Source organism: Lagenorhynchus albirostris, chromosome 9, assembly GCF_949774975.1.
Source record: "Lagenorhynchus albirostris chromosome 9, mLagAlb1.1, whole genome shotgun sequence".
NCBI lineage: Eukaryota > Metazoa > Chordata > Mammalia > Artiodactyla > Delphinidae > Lagenorhynchus > Lagenorhynchus albirostris.
The window spans coordinates 5,653,897-5,674,077 of record NC_083103.1 but is presented as its reverse complement, the minus strand read 5'-3'; the positions used below and the strand labels follow the sequence as shown (position 1 = coordinate 5,674,077).

The 20,181-nt window shown below is 57.4% G+C and overlaps 1 protein-coding gene across 3 annotated transcripts; it reads left to right on the top strand.

Moving 5' to 3' along the window:
- The first annotated feature begins 7 nt into the window (after window positions 1-7).
- On the top strand, window positions 8-12,759 carry RHOD (ras homolog family member D). Of its 3 annotated transcripts, none has more exons than XM_060158440.1 (5): window positions 2,352-5,543; window positions 8,620-8,707; window positions 9,477-9,586; window positions 11,470-11,604; window positions 12,131-12,759. In XM_060158440.1, exons 1-5 carry the CDS (start codon window positions 5,412-5,414, stop codon window positions 12,296-12,298), a joined length of 633 nt encoding a protein of 210 aa, XP_060014423.1. In that variant the 5' UTR covers window positions 2,352-5,411; the 3' UTR covers window positions 12,299-12,759. The 3 variants fall into 3 exon arrangements, with proteins under 3 accessions (XP_060014425.1, XP_060014423.1, XP_060014424.1); XM_060158441.1 differs by having other exon boundaries at window positions 2,358-5,543; window positions 11,470-11,579; XM_060158442.1 differs by lacking the exons at window positions 8,620-8,707; window positions 9,477-9,586 and having other exon boundaries at window positions 8-5,543.
- The last annotated feature ends 7,422 nt before the right edge of the window (window positions 12,760-20,181 follow it).

Here is a 20,181-nt window from a genome sequence, read left to right as displayed (position 1 = left end):
AGCTCCGAGAAGCGGCCCCGAGCCAGCCTGGCAGGGAGAATGCAGAAGGGAATATCAAGGAAGGCCGCCCAGTGGTGTCGCTGAGCTGTCTTCAGGGCGAGAGGGATAAGGCCAGAAAAGGGGGGTAAGACCAAAACAGCCTTCCTGGTTGTGGGAACAGCATGTAGAAAAGGGCAGGAGTGGACAAGAAGTTGGCCAACGCATCAACTTTGCTAAAGTTGGGGAGGATGGGGAGAAGGGAGCCCGGGGAAAGGCTTGGAGGGGAGACGGGCCATGTGAGTTCAGTGAGTACTGTTGCCTGGCCTGCAACCCTGCAGACTTAGAGGTAGGTCTGTTGTTGGCTCCTTTTTTGCAGATGTAGAAACTGAAACTCAGAGAGGCTAGGTAACTAGCCCAAGATCACACAGCCAGAGCATCTCAGAGCTGGGATTTGAGCTCAAGCTGTCTGGCTCCTGAGCTCATGACTTAACTACTAGACCACAATGCCGCCTTCCCCAGCTTCTCGACAGTGGGGCCGAGGGGCAGCGGAGGAGCCCCTCTGGATCCCAGCCTGCTCTGGTTTTCCCCTCCCCTCCCCTGGAAGATCACAGCAAGCATGGAAGGAGGAGAATCTGGGTAGAAATTCTCAGGAGGCCTGCCCACCACAGGGCCTGAAGGAAGAGCTTCTGTGGAACACCACCCCTACCCCCTGCAGAGCCTGGCAGACAGAGGTAACCAATGAGACAGGCCTTACAGGAGCCCAGGAAGGGTGGAAACCAGGGAAGGCTTCCTGGAGGAGATGGAGGCACCAGCCTCGCTGGGTGGCGAGGGCTGTGCAGGTGGAGAAGGGAGAGCAGCCTCAAGGCAGGGAAACTGCCTATGCAAAGGTGCCACAGGTGTCTGGGGAGCCACGCAGCCAGCTGGGGCTGGAAAGGCCAGGTGCGGCTGAGCTGGGGAAGCTTCATGTCCAGGGTGAGGCCGAAGGTCCTGGTCCTGCTGGCAGTGAGGCCCTGGGCAGGAGAGGTCAGAGGGAGGGAGGGAGGCAGGGAGGGGGGGGCTGCTCTAAGCCGCTTTGAAGTGATGACGAGGGACATCAGCGAGTGCTGCTCTTGGTCAGTGAGGAGCATCCCGGCCGCCTTTAGCAGGGCCTAAACCACCGTACTCCCATCTCTTCCTGCCTCTTCCTCCCCTGCCACCCCACTCTTCTCCCCGCTCCTCCAGCCCCAGGCCCGTGGGCCTGCTTCAAGGGTCCCAAGCCCCCTCTGTCTGGGAGCCCTCAGGAATAGCCGAGTCCCACCCAAGAGGACAGGTATGGAGGTCCCTGTCCTGACAGTGGCAGTGGCGGTCCACGCCTGCGTGTGGGAGGAGCAGGGTGAGCCACAGCAGCTCGAAGCTTCACTTCCTCCCTCCTGCCTTGCCTCTGCCTGCAGACACCTGAAGGGACAGACCAAACAACTAAAGGAACACTCAGACTGGGCCACGGGGCTCCCTCACTCTCCACCCCCTCCCACCCCGTTATCAACCTTCCCATCCCACCCAGAAGGGTCAATAATGGCGAGGCAGGGACAGGTGGCCTGCGGCCCCAGCCCTGAGCTCCAGTTAAATGGCAGCCAGAGTTGGGTTGGTCTGGAGAGGCCAGACGGAAGGGAACTTGGGAGAAGAAGCCCTTCTGTGTTCCACCTGCCATAGGCTGGGTCTGCTGCTTACTTGCTGTGTGACAATTCCTTCCCTTCAAGAGCCTGTTTCCCCATCTGGAGAATGAGCGTATTAGTCACGAAGGCCTCTAAAAGCACCCACACCCCCACTTATCAGCCGTGGGATCTTGGGCAAATTATCTAGCCCCTTTGTGCCTCAGTTTCCTCATTTGTCAGAGGAGGATAAGAATTATACATACTTCACAGGATGGAATTAAATGCCACATGCCAACTGACTGGCACACAGTGGGTGCTCAGTAAACGTGAGGTCAAGGCTTTGGGTGGAGGAGTTCTGGAGCTCTGGGATCTGGTGTTTGGGATGAAAGGGAGGGGAGGGGACATCGGGAGGGGACATCCCAGGAGGCATCGGGAGCAAAGAGTCTGTGTCCCCTTCCAAGGCATCCCAAGGGGCAGGACTGGGCCTATGAAGTTCCACCCCCTCTGGCACCAACTCCAGGGTGCCTCCATGTCCCTCCACTCCTTCAACCATCCATAAACACTCCACACCCCAAGCCAGGAACCCGAAGCAGAGCCGGCAGCCCCGGGTGATGACGGTGCAGGGAGCAGAGCGGCCACACGGGGGCAGCAGAGACCCGGCCCCGACAGCAGGGGATTACGGCCTCAGGGAGAATGGGGGTGGGAGGTCAGAAAATGGGGCAGAGGGGCCAAGGCCAGGGGGGCCTTGGAGCAGATGGAGGCCGGAGGGTGGTCACCTGTCTACTGACCCGACACTCAGGTCATTCACTGAATTCACTCATCCATGCAACTGTTGTTCCTTTGTTTCTTCAGTTTGTAAATGCTTTGAGGGAGCCCATCTTCCTTCCTTTCTCTTTCCCTTGACCCTTCCTTTTCCTTCCTTTTCCTTGTCCAGCCAGTGAACTGGACATAACATCCTGAGCCAGCTGGATGCCAGCCTGGGGCAGGCACTCCTGTCTGGGATACAGAGATGGGTGGGACTCGGCCCCTGCCCTGGAGGTGCTCAAGACTTGGCTGGGGACTGGAAGATCCTGCCTGGCCACCTGCATCTGAAGGAGGGGATTCCACCTCAGGCCGAGGGCCTGGGGTCTGCAGGGCAGTGACCCGCTGAGCAGGGTGCTGAAGGACTCTGGACCTGGGACTGGTGGGGCCTCAAGGGGGTGAGTCACCCGCAAGCTGGTAGTGACCAGCAGCCACAGAAAACAGTAAGACAGTTAACAGTACCCTGACCAGGCCGACTGTGACTTGGGCCGCCTCCCCACTCCAAAATAAACTCCAGGAAAACGGTGCCGTCCAGGGCCTGGCAATGACTGAGATTTGGAGAAATTCCCTGCCAACCAAGGCAGATTTCCCCAGCCCAGTGACTAATCTCCCTCTCACAGAATCAGGAACGCAGAGTGGGAGTGAGGCTGGGTTTAACATCAGGAGGCCTGGGTTGAAATCCTGGCTCTGGGTCGTGCTAGCCTGCCACAAGCCAATGCCTTTCTCTGAGCCTCAGCTCCCAATGACCCACCCTGCCCAGCTCACGATCTGAGCACTAAATGAAATAATGCACATGAGGTGTGATGTTGGGAGACAGCCCAGCTTTGTCACCAGATCTGGGTTCAAACTCAAAGCTCTGCCTCTTGCTAGCCTCTTGGATCTTAGACAAGAGCTTAAACCTCCCTGGGCCTCAAGTGTCCCATCTGTAAACCAGGGCTAACCCTTCCAACCTGCGAGCGGACAGTGCCTCCACTCGGTTGGCAATCCATTAATGGGCGCTGTTACTATTAGGAAATGTTCAGTGAAACTCCAAAGCATGACGCATATCAGGAGTGTCATTAGAGTGATTATCCCCATAGCAACCAAGGCCAAAAGCCTCTGTCTGACTCTCAGCTCCCTCCACCCCTGGTCTGACCCCACCTGCCTCCCAGCCTTGCCACCCAAAGCCTGATGACAGCAGTAGTGGAGAGACTAGGGGATGACGAGGCTGACAGCTGATGGCTGGGGGATGGGGTCCCTCCCCACCACTCCTTGGGGCGGGGAGTCCTGATCAGTGGCTACACACCCAGCCTGGTGCCAGGTCACTGTCCAGCCCTTTGGTGGTTTTGGGGAGGAAGGGGCCTAAAGGTTGGGGATGTCCTGGGGCACTCCCTCCATCCAGGTGAGGCTTCATTCAGCCTGCTGTCTGTGGCCCTGGGTGAGCCTGGAATGGGAGTCAGGGGTCTGGGCTCTGCCTCTGTGTAGGAGGGGCCATGACTCTTGCCCTGGCTGCCTCTTTGGGCCACAGTGAGGTTTAAAGGGGGCTGAGGGTGGTTTTTCACCTGCCTGGCTTGGAACTCCATGAGGAATGATGTCATGACCTGTGTGGGGAAGGGTGTGAAACCCCAAAACTTCTGCCCTCTGTTTGTCTGAGCAGTGAAAACAGTCCAAGATCTGGGGGCCCTTGTGCCCATTTTTTAAATACATGTTTTGACTCTGTCTACTAACAGGGGTGGGAGGTCGGGTGACAGTGAGTTTCCAGTTCAATTCTGTCTTTATTCCTGGCGTCCAAAGTGCTTCACTCTCCAGGCCCTAATTAACCCTCAGCCTCACCCCCTGCACCAACTCCCCAAACCAACCTCACCATCATCACAGGGAAGAACCACACCACGCCCCCCAACCCCCGGCAAAGGATCCCCCCTCCCCCTTGCTTCCATACCTTGCACGTGCTGTTGCCTCCGTTTGGAACACTTTATCCTTCCACTATCTAACTGTGTCTCACTTTTTCCTGCAGACTCTGGCCCCTTTTCTCAGAAGGGTTTCCTGACCACCCCCAACCCCGGTGAGGAGCCCCTCTTCCCGACTCCCATCCGCTGCCTGTCCCACCCACTGTTGTAGCTCTTATCACAGTGATGTCCTGCCTGTCTCCCATTCTAGGCCGTGGGAGACTTTGACTTCAACGGTTCAGGGTCCCCAGGTCCGTGGGCACAGGGGGCCATCAGTGTTGGTTAAATTATAAGAATCACTCACACATGGCATCACCAACCACGTACCAGACCCTACTCTAAGTGCTTGACAGATGGAAGGTTCCATCGCTTTCTCCAGACCATGACCGAGGCAGAGGTGAGACCCGCCTGTAGTGAGACTTCCTGGTGCTGGCTGGGGGAGGGTAGGCCCAGCTGGCAGTGCCAGTGACTAACGCATAAAGGCCTGCCAGATCACCCCCTTCCCACCTGCCCTGAAACACCTGTAGGGAGGCCGTGGTGTGGAGGGCTTCTCCAGAGCCCTGGGGAAATGCACATTCATTCATTCACTCATTCATTCATCCATCAAAAGTCACCAGTTCCTGCTGGGTGCCCCGCCTAGGCTGGGCACCAGGTACCCAGTCCCTGTCCCCAGCAAGCTAGTGGGCCAGCAGGGCTGACCCCCACCTCCCTTCTCCCGGGGAAGGGGGCCAGGACGCTCCTCTTTCCCCGTCCGCACCATCATGGCCCAGCTACGTGTCTGCTCCTCATCAGACCAGGGTGCGCTCCTGAGGACGGAGGCCGAGTCTCGGTGCCCACTCCTGTGACCTAGCGCCCCACACAGAGGTGTGTCTTCCTCGGGCCGCCTGGGACCTGGGACGCGAGGGGCAGGGCCCAGCCGGCGCCAGGCCACGGAATCCGCCCGGCCCCTCACCTGAGCCGCCAGCCACCGCCCGCACTTCCTCGCCCCGCCCCGCCCCGCCCCTTCCACATTCCTGCCCCGCCAGCCCCGAGGCCGCCGCTCCGCTGCGCCTGGCCCTCCCTCCGCTGCCCCGCGATGAAGGCGGCCCAGGCCTCAGGCGAGGAGACGCCGCCCGGCGCGCGGTCCGTCAAGGTGGTCCTGGTGGGCGACGGCGGCTGCGGGAAGACGTCGCTGCTGATGGTCTTCGCCGAGGGCGCCTTCCCCGAGGTGAGTGCCGGCCCCTCGGGCTCAACGGGGCGCCGCGGCCTGGGTGCATCCTTCCCCACCCCGGGAGGGAAGTGCGCGCGTTCTGCCTCCCCGCAGAGCGTGGGGTCGAAGGCAGTTCTCACTTTGCCCGCGGGAGTGACATCGCCTGTCAAGTGCCAAGAATGCCACCTACCCGGGGGAGGTGTCCCGGGGACTGACTTAGGCAGCCTGGGGAACATAGCGGGTCCTAAGAGAGCACTTGGTGGCACAGCCTGGCTAAGTGGGACGGACAGCCTTGGCTTCGAATCACGGCTTTGCGACTTACAGCTGTGCGCCCTGGGGCAAGCCGCTTACCCTCTCTGTGCCTGTTTCCTTAACTGCTTAATAGGAATAACCGTGGTGCCCACCTCCCAGGGTCGCAGTGATGAGAGAGTTCATACAGGTCAGGGGCTCAGCTCTGAGCTGCAACAGGAAGGACTCACTGAAAAGTGGCCAGCGTTTTTCTTGGGAGACATCGTGTCTTCCCCCAGCTCTTGCCCCTACAGTGGATGTCCCGTGGCCTCAGCCTTGGAGAGTAAGAGCACACCAGCCGCTCAGACAGCTGGGTTAGCACCTCAGTCTCCTCCAATAAACTCTGGGGCCCTCAGTACTTTGCTCAGCCTCTGTGAGCCTCCGACCCCTCACTCGACCTCGCCGGGTGGAGAGACCCGAGGGTGGTGGTGAGGTGGAAGGTAAGGCTGAGAGACGGCCCCGAGTACCTGGCATGTCCTTGACGCCTGAGCATGTGGACTGTCACTCCTTCACTGACATGCCTACTGCCTGTCCAAGCGGACGCACTGGTACCAGGACGGGCTGGACACACCCACCCACCGTGCCCCACTCAGCCCAGTTCCCCTGGGAGTCCATGCGTGGGTCTGCTTCCAGCATCACGTTCCCCTGCCTGCTGATCCCAGCCCCCGCCAAAGCCCTGGGGTGGTACAGCACTGGGGGGTTGGATGCGGGAGGCAGGAGCAGCCGGGCCTGCTAACCCAGAGTCAGCCTTTCTTTCCACTATGGCAGCATCGAGCCGACTCTTGCTTTGTGGTTTTTGGAGCTGATGTCACATCTTTTGGCCAGTCACATTTTTTTTAGCTGGGGGGAGGGATGTGTTTCCAGGCCCCCAGATGCTGCCTGTTAGAACCCAACAATTATGGCAGTGTGGGGAGCACCACAGAGTGCCACAGAGAGGCTAGGCCAGCCGGGGCCCAGAAGCAGTGCTGGGAGGGGTGGTCGCTCACCACCACTGTCCTGGGCTCTGAGATGGCCTTGAGAGTGAGACCCATCCCAATTGCAGAGAGGTTACAGTGCGGAAATGGGCATCTCACAGTTGATGGACAGTGTGTTTTTCACAATTAAAAAAAATTAATTAATTAATTAATTTTTTTTTTTTGGCTGCGTTGGGTCTTTGTTGCTGCACACAGGCTTTCTCTAGTTGCAGTGAGTGGGGGCTACTCTTCGTTGTGGTGCGCGGGCTTCTCCTGGCGGTGGCTTCTCTTGTTGCGGAGCACGGGCTTTAGGCGCACGGGCTTCAATAGTTGTGGCTTATGGGCTCTAGAGCGCAGGCTTGGCAGTTGTGGCGCACGGGCTTAGTTGCTCCGTGGCATGTGGGATTTTCCTGGACCAGGGCTCGAACCTGTGTTCCCTGCATTGGCAGACAGATTCTTAACCACTCCACCACCAGGGAAGTCCAGACAGTGCATGGTGAAGGACACTCTGAAGGGAAAGGGAGAAGAACATGCCTGTCACCAAAGGGCTGGACCTGCCTTGTCTAGGTTCCTCTCCTGTTTGGGGACCCTGATTTCCTGGGACCTGTCTGCCTCCAGGCACAAGAGACACCTCCCCATTTATTTATTTATTTATTTATCTATTTATTTATTTATTTATCTGGGCACCACCCGGCTTGCGGGATCTTAGTTCCCCGACCAGGTTTCGAACCCAGGCCCCGGCACAGAAAGCACAGGGTCCTAACCACTGGACCGCCAGGGAATTCCCAAGAGACCTCTTCATTTAAAAGAAACACAAGGTTTGAGAGCTGGCAAGGCCTTCATTTTACAGATGGGAAAACTGAGGCCAGAGAGAAGAGTCTTGCCTCAGGGCACAGGGCCCCACAGTGTCCTCCCATCTGTGGTCCCCCCACCCAGCCCTGAGCAAGGGAGCAAGGCCCGGGCACCCAAGGTGCAGGCGGTCCAGCACGCCCCTTGGTGCAAAGGGCTTGTGTCGTGGCAGGGTTTTGAAAACCTTCTCCCCTGTTGCTCAGACCCCGTCTGTAAAGACCCCCTCTTTATTCCTGCACTTGTGTAAAAGCCCATCCTGCTTCCATTCATCCAGTCTTCATGGAGACAGGGTGAGCTCAGGCTCAGCAGGCCTGGGGCAGAGGGGCCTCTGGCCTGGGTGACCTCCCCCTGGGGCCAGGCAGGGCAGGTAAGAGAGACAGAAACAGGGGCATCCTGGTTGGATTGTGAAAGGTTGAGAGGCAAAGGAGGGGCCCCCAAAAGCTAGGAGCTCCCCAGGGCAGGCAATGAGTCTTTATTAGTTGCTCCCGGGTGTCCAGAATCGGATCCAGAGAGGGTGCTCATGAATGAATGAATGAGTAAGTGAGTGAATGAACAAACATAGGTTAATGTCATTCCAGGAGGAGGGGACGGCAGGAAGGAAGGCTCAGAAATGGGACAGTCTGGATGAGGACAGAGATAAAAATAACAGTCCCGGCATGTGTACAGTGCTTATTTTCTACCAGGCCCTGTGCTCAGGGCTCCGCATGAAGCGCCTCCTTGAATCCTTTCAGCAACGTGCTGCGCTGGGGGCCTTAATAGACCCACTTTTTAGGCGCAGAGGAGGCCAGGGAGGCTCAGTGCCTTGGGAGGGTGCACAGCTACAGAGTGGCAGCTCTAGGCCTCCACCCACCAGCCGACTCCCCCCCAGAAACTACTCCACTCTGCTCCAAGCTACTCCGAAGAGCGGCAGTGCCGCGGGCACTCCTGGGCTCTGGCCTGGGCACTGTGACCACCGGCTTCAGATGCCGCCTTCTCAGCTGCCCCCTTGACCCCTTCTTCCTCAGAGCTACACCCCCACGGTATTCGAGCAGCTCACCGTGAATCTGCACGTGAAGGGCAAACCCGTGCACCTCCAAATCTGGGACACAGCAGGTGGGTGCCAGGTTGGGGGAGGGACAGAGTGGGAGGAAGGGACACACGACCTTCCTTCCGAACCAGGGAGGCCAACCAGTCTCCAGGGAACAGGTGTTGGCCAGGATTAGGGCCCCCGGGAGCCTGAACCCTCCTCGTTTCGGCATCTGTGTCTGCTGCTTCCCCAGCCCAGAGCAGCCCACCATGTCCTGGAGGTGAATCGGAGCTCTTAGCTCTCAAGGGATGGACTGTTTCTGGCCTCCTGAGCGGTCCACCCTGGCTTTAGCTTCTGTAAGGTCTGTTTGAACGTGACCTCTGCCCTCTAGCCTCCTGACCTAGCCCATAAGAGGGTTCAGAGTCAAATCTACATCAGAACTCAAAGCTAAACTCTGGGAATCCCAGCAGCCCCCTTACCTTGGTTGGGCTGTGATATCTTTGCCCAGGTCCCGCCTGCCTCTTTCTTCTCATCCCCCATCCCCGCCCCAAGTCCAGGGCAAAGCAGGCTTCTGAGTGATGGCCTCAGACATCCCCCACTCCTTCCAGAACAGGGCTCTCTCAGCAGTGGTCTCGCCCAGGCCAGGGCTGGCACGTCCCACAGGCCAGCCAGGGGAACACAGCCCCGAGGGGGACGTTCACGTGTTGGATCCTGAGGCACAGGTCTAGGCCCTGATCCAGACCATCCCCATCGACACCCGCCCCTAGTCTTGGTTGGGGTGACCTCCCTGATGCTGGGGAGGTGCTGACAATGGGCAGGAGATCTGGAGGGAGTGACCACCCCTATTCTACCCAGGGCAAGTTGACTACGACCGCCTGCGGCCCCTGTTCTACCCTGATGCCAGCGTCCTGCTCCTCTGCTTTGACGTCACCAGCCCACACAGCTTTGACAACATCTCTAACCGGGTGGGTACAGCGGGTGGGGGGCAGACAGGCACAGCCCCATAGCCGGGCCACTCGGCTCCACCCCTACCCTTGACCCAGCAGACTGTCAGAGCTCGGCAGGCCCTGGATGGCATCGGGTCCAGTGCCTTTGGCATAAATATGGGGAAACTGAGGCCTAGAGAGACTTAGTCAGGGTCCCCCAGGGATTTGGTGGCAGGGTCTGGACTGGCCCTCTGACTCCCGGTCCAGTGCTCCTTGTCTGCCCCATACTGCAGATTCAGAACGCTGTGGCTCTTTCTACCGTGACCCTGCCTGAAGATTCTGGGCGACCCAGAGGCCCCCGCATCTCCCCAGCCTGGGCCTGCCCAAGGTCACACGAGCCATCAGCTTCCAGCAGCCCTCAGCCTCCATCAGTGTGACTGCTGGCTGCCAGCGGCCTCCCAGGATGTCCCCCAGTTATCTCAGAGGTTCCCGAGGCTGCACACAGGTGTCAGGGAAACGGTCCCTTGAGTTCCTCTGCTCCTACCCGGCAGCCACAGCCCCGCCCCCACTGCTGCCAGGGCCTCCATGCGCGTGTGAACGGCGTGCTCCAGGGTTCCTCAGAACACAGCCAGTGACAGCATTAGTAACCGTAACCACAACGATGATGGCAGCATTTATCGAGAACTTACTGTGCGCCAGGTACTGCTGTAGGCACCAAGGACCAGGCAAGTGGTGGCCGGGACCGGGGTGCCAGCAGAGGCGGTGGTGAGAGGCCGGCGGGTCCGTTCGGAAGGCAGAACCGAACCGTCAGCGTTTGCAGATGGATTGGACATGGGTGGGAGAGAGACATTTGATCAGAGCACCTGGAAGGTGGACTTGCCATTTCCCAAGATGAGAAGGAGAAAGCTGGGCGCAGGGAGGTGGGCGATGGAGGCCCGTTGGGCGTCCCAGTGGAGGGTCAGGCAGGCAGGCAGAAGTCTGAGGCTGCAGTTCCTGGGAGGGGGCAGGGCTGGGCAGATCCATTTAGGAGTTGCTGGTAGGGAAGAGCTGTGGACTGGGCGTGGGGGAGAGGGGGGCTGTCACCTGGAGACCTGGGGTCAACCAGGAGAGCGCGGCCCTGGGGTGAAGCGCAGACCAGGTTTCAGAGGAGGGAGGGATCGCTGATGTCAGGGCTCAGGTAGGATGAGGTCTGAGGATTCCCTGTTGCGTTTAGCAAAGCGGAGTCGGGGAGGAGACCCTTTTCAAGGGCAGTTCTGTGGAGGGGAGGACTTGCTGGGACCGCACACCGGCCCCATCTGGCTCCAGAAGCCAGACGGTTTGATGTCAATTTTTCCTGAAACTGAGCAGGCGTGCGCTGCTGGAGATCTAAAGCCTGGATTCCAGGCTCCCAGGTTATAGTCCAGACTGAAATAACCAGGCCCTGGAGGCTCACATTCCGAAGAGCAGCTGACACGGGACAGGAGTGCCGCCTCCAACAGGCAACAGCTGCTGCAACCATGTTGTGAGCGGCTTTAATTTTAAAGCCTCACTGATTTCTTTATATATTTTACCCTGTTGGGGAGACGGTCTTGGGACCCCTTACCTTGCAGAGGTAGGATTCTAGAGCAGGTGGGAACCGGGCTCTGGGTGCCACCCCCTGGGTTCAAATTCTGCCACTTCCAGTTGTGTGACCAAGGGCAAGTTATATAACGTCCCTGAGCCTCCGTTAGTGCATCGGTACAATGGGGTTGATGATGGAACTTGCTTCATAGGGACTTGGGGGGTTAATGTGTTCGTTACCTGTAAAGTCTTAGCCTGGCACAGAGTAGTTCTCCCTAAACTGGCTTTGCTGATTATTGTTGTGGGAGTTACCTGGAGGGCAGGAGAGCGGCCCACTCCCTTGATGGCTCACACACACCCCCTCCCCACCTCCCTCCCCACAGTGGTACCCGGAGGTGAATCACTTCTGCAAGGAGGTGCCCATCATCGTCGTGGCCTGCAAGACTGACCTGCGCAAGGACAAGTTGCTGGTGAAGAAGCTGCAGAAAAATAGGTTGGAACCTGTGACCTACCACAGGGTAGGAAACCCAGCCCAGGGCACGGGGGTAGGGGTGCCAGGAGAGGAAACCCCTGGCGTAATGCTGTTCCGGCCCAGCCTCTCAGCAGCACCAGACATCTGGCACCCGCAGGGTGTGGGTCAGGGTAGGGGTTGATTTGGAGGCAGTCATGGTCAAGAACTGCCGGGCTTGGAAGTTTCCAGCTGTGGGATGGAGAGTGAGTGAGTGCGGTGCACATCAGATCCTGCCTACCCGCCTCACAGCCGGGGGCGGGGACCCCCAGGTCTCCAGTCCACAGGCCCCTCTCTGCAGCATGCCTGGGCAGGCCGGGAAGTTAATTAGTTGATGCCTCGAGAGGCAGAGACCCAGCCAGGAACTGAGGCAGGAAACCCGATGAAGCCATCGATGGGCTTGGTCAGGCCAGGGGACAGGAGCTGTGGGGGTCCTAGGAAGACGCACCTAGGATGGCCAAGGGGGCTGGGGGTGGCTGGACGTGAGGCCCCAGCGGCACCCCCCTGACGGCGGCCCCATCCGCTCTCCCTGTTAGGGCCAGGAGATGGCACGGGCCGTGGGCGCCGTGGCCTACCTCGAGTGCTCGGCTCTGCTCCAGGAGAACGTCCACACCATCTTCCAGGAGGCGGCCAAGGTGGCCCTCAGCAGCCGCCGTCGCAACTTCTGGAGGCGGATTACCCAGAGCTGTTGTGTGGTGACTTGATGGGCTGGGGCGCTCCTTCCCTGACCACACCAGCGGCACAGGAAGGAGCTGGGCGCTGACCTGGCCAGTTGGCTGGGCTGGACCCAGTCCCCAGGCTGTGACCACCGAACTGTACCCCAAACAGATGGGCACCGCCGAGGCCGGGCCCCTGACTCTGGCGCTGGTATCCCTGGACTGGAGAGAAACCCCTCTGAGGCCTGAGGAAGGGGGTTCCCGGGCTCACCAGCCCTGTGGAGGGCTAGGCCTGGAGACCCCTGGAATCACTCCCAGCTCCCAGCCCTGGACTACACATCCTGGAGCGGCCTGTGCAGCCTGGCGCCACCTCGTGGCTGTTCCCGGGCCTGCACCTTCAGGACCCGGTGGTGCTAGGACCCTCCAGCCAGAACTCACACCCTGCCCCGTCCCCCTTCGCCCTGCCCATCCCAGTGGTAACTGTAACACTAAAATGACATCACTTTTCAGTTGCGTCACGCCTCTTGTTTCGAAATGCCTTTACACACACGTTCCATGGTGGATAAGAGCACACCCCACGTAGGCACTGGACCCAGTGTAACTACCTTGGATCCAAATCCGGCTTTATCACTTTAGAACCCTGGGCAAGTTACTGGAATTCTCTGGGCCTCTCGTCTGTGAAATGGGACCAATCACAGATGACCTCATGGAGCTTTGGGATGAGTAAGAGCATCGTGAGACACCTGCGAAGAACGTAGCAGGTGCCTGGCACACAGTAAGTGCTCACAAAAGGTTCACAGGTGTCACTTTTATTTATGATAAATACAATAGACAATATTCTATAGATGTATGTAATATGATTGATAAAGTGGATAGTCAGGGTTCTGCAGGAAAATAGAGCCAATAGGCTCTATACATACAGAGAGAGATTTTAAGGAATTGGTCCCCGCGATTGTGGAGGCTGGCAAGTCTGAAACTTGTAGGGCAGGCTGGAGGTCGATGTTGCAGTCTTTTTTTAAAAAAAATATTTATTTATTTATTTATTTTGGCTGTGCCGGGTCTTAGTTGCGGCATGTGGGGTCTTCGTTGCAGGATGTGGACTTCTTAGTAGCGGCATGCGTGCAGGATCCAGTGTCCCGACCAGGGATCGAACCCGGGCCCCCTGCATTGGAAGCGCAGAGTCTTACCCACTGGACCACCAGGGAAGTCCCAATGTTGCAGTCTTGAGTCTGAATTCTGCAGGGCAGCAGGCTGGAAATTCAGACAGGGATTCCGTGTTACTGACTTGAGGCAGAATTCCTTCTTCCTTGGGAAAACTCAGTCTTTTCTTTTAAGGCCTTCAACTGATTGGATGAGGTGCACCCACACGGAACCAGCCACTAACACCCACTCCCTCAGTTTCATTAGGAAACAGCTCCAGGGGTGGGACCACTTCCTCCAGGTGAGGGCTCATGGCTCAGGTTACAGAGCTGAGCTGAGGCAGAGGAAGTGATGTTAGGGACCTGCTCAGAAAACCCCACCTGGATTACAGGCTCCACTCCAGTGTTTTAATATAAGCTGCTCAGGGGTGGGAAACAACTTTTCCTGGCCTAGATTTCTAGCCTGATTGCTCCTTCCCCAAGCACACCCCATGCCCAGAATGTTCTTCCCTCTTCTCCCCCTGCCTGCCCTCCCCAGCCCAGTGAGCTAAGCCCAGTTCACACATCTCCTCTAATTTCCCCAAATGTGAGTCCCTGGAACCCTTGATAGTTATCTGGCTATAGGAAGCTTTTCACACTGACTTCTTGCACCAGACCTGGGCTTCCCTTGAAGTCAGGCTCTTCGTCTCCCTCATCTCTTTGTTCCCAGACCCTAGTTGGGGATGTGGCTTGGCCTCTTGGCATTGCAGAGAGGCAGAGTGTTCCGTCTCTCGAGTCAGTAGCAGATCTGGGTTCGAATCCTAGTCCTGCCACTTTCCAGAGCCATGTGACTTTATGAGAGTCACACTCTTTGAGCCTCAACATGCCATCTGGCAAATGTAGGTAATCATGCCCGTCCTAGAGTGTTGCTGTGAGGGTAAAGTGACAAACTGCTTGTCAGGTGCCTAGCACAGTGCCAGGAATAAAGGAGGTGTGCAGGAAACACGGGCTGGATTGCATGGAGTAGAGCTGTACTGGACAGTGTATCCTATACGGGAGGGCAAGGTACTGAACCAGATGTCAGGAGACCTGAGCGCTGGCTCAGACTCCTTCCCTGAGACAACCAGGGACTCCATCATCTGTGCCTTCAACAGCCTGGTGTCCAAGGAGCTCCCTGATGTGCCCAAAACACCATGACAAGAACTAGGGGTATTATACAGGGAACCCACAGTTTGTGCCCTCAAAGCCAGATCTGTTTGCAATGCCACAGAGGAGGGGTCCTAACCCCAGCATGCGGGGTGGTTGGGAAGCTACCAGGAGAGAAAAGGCACTTCCCTGAAAAGAGAGACAGCCCGGTGAGCCTGGGGGGTAATGAGTGCCACTGAGAGTCTTGTCGAATGTTGTGTGAGGTTTTGCCAGGCAGACGAGACAAGAGGCTCAGGCCAAGGAGGGCTGAGAGTATTAACTAGAGTGATGAAGGTGATGGAGTGGTGGGCTTGGTTCTGGAGAGTGTCAGTCTGCTCACCTGATAAACAGGAGGAATAAATTCTGCCTTGTTGCCTCTTATCTCTCAGCAGGGTTAAGAATATCAAGAAGAGATGATTAGATAGATAAATAAATAGGTGTGATGGCCAGATTTAAATGCTGGAACTTCCCAGGAATTCCCTGGTGGTCCAGTGGTTAGGACTCGGTACTTTCACTGCCTTGGCCCCAGGTTTGCTGGTCAGGGAACTAAGATCCCACAAGCCATGCAGCGCAGCCAAAAAAAAAAAAAAAATTTAAATGTCAACTTGATGAGGCTACAGTGCCCAGTTGTTTGGTCAAATGCCAGTTGAGATGTTGTGAAGGTATTTTTTTGATATGATTACCTTTTTAAAAAGATATTTATTTATTTGGCTGCACCGGGTCTTAGTTGCAGCTTGCCAGCTCCTTAGTTGCGGCATGTGGGCTCCTTAGTTGTGGCATGTGAACTCTTAGTTGCAGCATGCATGTGGGATCTAGTTCCCTGACCACGGATTGAACCTGGGCCCCCTGCATTGGGAGCGCAGAGTCTTATCCACTGCGCCACCTGGGAAGTCCCGATTACTTTTATTTTTATTTAGTTAAAATAAAATAAATATGGCTGCATTGGGTCTTTGTTGCTGTGCGTGGCCTTTCTCTAGTTGCTGGGAGCGGGAGCTACTCTTCTTTGCTGTACATGGGCTTCTCCTTGCAGTGGCTCTCCCTCTGTGGAGCAGGGGCTCCAGGTGCGCAGGCCTCAGCAGTTGTGGCACACGGGATCCAGAGTGCAGGCTTAGCAGTTGTGGCACACAGGCCGAGTTGCTCCGCAGCATGTGGGATCCTTCTGGACCAGGGATCAAACCTGTGTCCCCTGCATTGGCAGGCGGACTCCTAACCACTGCGCCACCAGGGAAGCCCCCGATTACTTTTAAATTTGTAGCCTTTGAGTAAAGCAGATTACTTTGTATAATGTGTGTGGGCCTCATCCAATGAGGTGAATGCCTTCAAACACTGCACTGAGGTTTCCGGAAGCAGAGGGTCACGTGGCCAGAAGTAGGACTGAAGTTCAACTCTGGCCATTGCTGTACTTCACCCAGGACACAGTTTGGGAGGTCAAGGTCTGGGAACAAGGGCTGTCTGTGAGCAGCGGGGAAGCAGGATGGGGGTCAAGGAGGTGGAAGGATCCACAGGTGTGAGAGGTGGAGAAGGGGGGCTTGTGGGGCCACTGCACAGAGGGGGAAGTGGGCAGGGGCCTGCTCTGATGGGGGCCGCTGGAGAGGAGGGTGCCTGCAGGGGAGCAGTTGAGGCAGGAACACTCACCTTTACTTTCTCTCCAGCCACACCTCCCCCCGCCCCCCACCCTTGGCTGCTCTCTTTTACGTTCTTGGAGAGCTCATCAGCTTTTGACGTGATCCTGTCTCCCATTGAATTGCCAACTCCTTGAGAGCACGGCCTGCGTTTGTTGGAATCCCCTGTGCCTCAAACAGTGCCTCGCATGGAAGAAGCACTAAAGAAATACGTGATGAACAAATGGACGAGTCCCGCGAGGCAATGCCCCACTTCAGGCTGTCAGCCGCGCCTGCCTGGACCACCTCAAAGGTCTCCCAGCCTCCAGGCTCTTGGCCTCCTTCATCCTCCCCATCAGCAATCTTCCAAAGCACAGATCCAGTCACGTCACCTTGAGCCTTCTGCAGCCCCCCCGTCCAGAGGAGGTCTAACTTCGCCAGGTGGAGACCTGGGAGGTCTCTCACATCTGGCTGAAGCCCACCTTCCCCACCTTACGCCTAGGACACCTGACACTCCAGCCACACCCAGGGTAGCTGGACCAGCCTCCACGTCTCTGCTCTGGCTGTTTCCCCACCTCGGCCTGCCCTTCCTCCCAGTCACCGCTTGTTCAAACCCCCCTCGACCCCCAGATCCTTCGGTGCCCAGCTCAGACACCACCTTGTCCGGGAAGCCTGTGGCTCTGCTGGCTTCCTCACTCCTGCATCACCGCACACACACGAACCCGCCTGCACACCAGAGCGTTTACTGTCTTTGCGTGGGCCCCTTGGCTAAGGAACTGGACCTCTGTTCCCGTGCTGTGGGAAAGGCCAGCTTGGATTCCTTAAGATGACACATCTGGTGACGAGACCAGGCAGGGTGGCCAGGAGGGCAGAGGTGGGAGCAGGAGACCAGTTGGGCAGCTGCAGACACCCAGACATGAGAAACAGGCCACCACAAGTCAAGGCCGGGTGACTTCTGGGCTGGGAAGCGGTGGCTGCAGAGAGGGTGGACTGCGTGTGGGAAGGGTGGGGACGCTGAGAGTGAAGGAAGAATGCAGGCCTCACCCCTGCGTGCGTGAGAAGGCGAGCCCCTTCCTGAGACACCTGCTCCGGGAGAGGTGGGAACCACTCGGTGGCTGGTTTCCAGCTTCAGGCCCCCAGCCATCCCGGCCACCGCACAGCTGTCCCAGGTGTCACGGGAGGGCAGGGTGAGTGGCAGCACTTGGAGATGCCCAGCTGAGGAGCTGCTTTCAGTTCCTCACAACCAGCCTGGCAGGGCGGCGTGGCCAGACAAGTGGGAGCCTGGGGAAGGTGCAGCCCGGAGGCCAGCTGGGGCCAAGAGCCACAAACCAGTGTCTTCATTTCTTCACACCGCCTCCGCCCAGCCTTGGGGGTGTCTGCCAGGAAGGCAAGGGGTAGGGGAGGGGACCCCAAGTCATCTTCCCCAGGACAGGCCACTCCCTGGCATCCTTGCACAGGGAGGGTGGGACACACTATCTGTGAGTCACGAAGCTTTCCTCTCCCCTCTGCCCAGACAGCACCCTGGGCCCCGTGTCTGGGTGTGGGAAGGGATGGGTGGCTGGCAGATCACCCACTTCAGGCCACCCTGTTTGCTCTCTCCTGCCTTTTGCTCTTGGGGACCCTTCCTTTGGAGGATGAGAACTCACAGCTTCCAGGAAGTCATCCCGAAGCCACTAGCTAGGGATCCAGCAGAGCCTGAGACCAGAGGGGCAGAGAGATCCAAAACAGCGTGGAATACCTGACCACCCACCCTACCCAGAGCTTGATCTCCAAGCTAAAGGCTTCTGACATGTAGGCCAGCTTATGGAAAGCAGGGGATTTTCCTAGTTTCAAATCCTGGTTCTGCAATTTACCAGCTCTGTGACTTCGGAGGAGTCACTAGGTTCCTCTTTGTGTCAGTTTCCTTATCTGTAAAATGAGGGTAAGAGTAGGACCTACCTCCCAGAGTTGGATTCAATGAGTTAATGCAACTAGGGCTTATTCAGTCCATAGTCAGTGTCAACTAGAGTTATTAACTATGAAGTGAGGGTTATTTGCTATGCAACATTCTTGCAGGGGCTGCAAAGCAGGGGCAAGCATGGAAGTGTTTCCCGGGTGTTGGTCCCCTCTTCCCAATCTGGATCCCAGGCCTGAGAGGGAACATAGACCCTCCTGATGACAAGGATGGGCAGCCTCAGAGGGGAGTGGACATGGAGTATGAGGCAGATGGCTTTCTGCAAGGCTGGCTGAACCCTCTGAGGGGAGCTGGGAGGATAGGTTGGAATTTCCTCCAGGGCTCATGATTGCTGAGGGGACACCAAGCCCGGTCCAGGGCGGAGCACAGGGGTGGAGGAGTGAGCAGGATATGGTCCTTGCCTTCCCAGCCCCCATCCTGTGTGGGAGTTCCAATGTGGACACAACCAGTGGGGGAGGGGAGTGTCTGATGTTCACTGAGCGGCTTGCTCCTGCCATTGAGATAAACGGGAAGGAACCTGGGGATTCCAGGGGGCTGGGGGAGTCAATGAACGAAAGACACATCGAGCTCACCCCTCACACCCAGGCATCTGAGACAGAGTTGTTCTAGGACTCCCGCTCCTGTCTGCCCACCAGAGCAGCATCACAAAGTCCTGTCTGGCCACGCGCTGTACGTGACATTCTGCACATCCTACCCCATTCAGCCCTCACCATCCCCACACTTTATAGCTGAGGAAGCAGTTTCAGAAAGCCAAAGAGTGGGACCAAAAGCAGTGAGTGGCAGAGCTAGGGACTTGGACACAGGACAGGACAGGACGGGACTCCCAGCCCCAGCTCCTGACCGCCCCTGGGCACGGGCCAGGTGGCTGGACCTTGACCAGCAGAGGGCAGCAGGGCCCAAGGAGAGGAGACTTTCCCCAGCACCGGGAGGCTGGCCAGCTGTGGAGAGCGACCTCATCGCTCCTGCCTGGGGACACGCCGCTCCCACCAGCCACCACCCACTGAGCCCCACCCATCCCAACATTTTACTGAAGAAAAGATAAGCTCAGAGTGGCCAAAGTGAGTTGACTATTCAGCCAGTCTGAGCAGACCTAGAATGAAAATTATGCTGTCCCGCATCTGTCATGGTTCTAGGGTCAGAATCTAGGGTTTGAATCCCGATCCGGCGCGCACCACCTCACAGGATCATGGTCCAGTGCGTGGTCCAGAGTGAGACCAAAGGAGACAGCTCGGCAAAGAGTTTTCCACGGGGCCATGTAACCAAGCCTCATCTAACTTCCTCTGTGCTACACCTGGGGAGGCAGCTTGGGACTGAGGGGTCTCGGTCCCTGCCCTCCTCTCCCCTGATCCCACCCCAGAATTTGTAACATAGTTCAGGAGATGATCAAAAAACTTCAGAATGTCAAGGAACCCCAAGGTGGGGGGACTTCCCTGGTGGTGCAGGGGTTAAGACTCCACGCTCTCAATGCAGGGGGCCCAGATTTGATCCCCGGTCAGAGAACTAGATTCCACATGCCGCAACTGAAAAAGATCCCGCATGCTGCAACGAAGATCCCGTGCAGCCAAATAAATACATTAAAAAAATTTTGTTTTAAAAACAAGGAACCCCAAGGGAGTGCTGCCAGAAAGTAAGGTGCTATGAGCCAGCACCTGCGGGCACACCCTGCCGGCTGTGGCCAGAACCTGGGGGGCTGGCAGGAGGAGGAGGGAAGGGAAGAAGGGGGGGGCATCTGGAGAACCCTGGGGTCCTTCTTGCTGGAGAACCAGCCCACAAGGAGATCCAGACCCTGTGATGGGGGCGGGAAGGTGCTGGGAAAAGTTAGCGGAGTTGCGGACCCTCTTCTCCCTGTGCTGCCACCAGCTGAGCACTGAGTCACGTGACAAAGGGCTGCTGCCACTGCACCAGGAGGTGGCAGCCTTCGGGGCTTCTCTCTGGCCCAGCCCTGCCACTTGAGACACCCTGGGCTCTCCAACTCTTTCCTGCTTCCTGGCATCTCTTCCCAAATGAGCTCTACTGTTTGTTGCAGCTGTTGCATTTATTTGGTTGCCCGTTCATACATTCAATAATTATTTA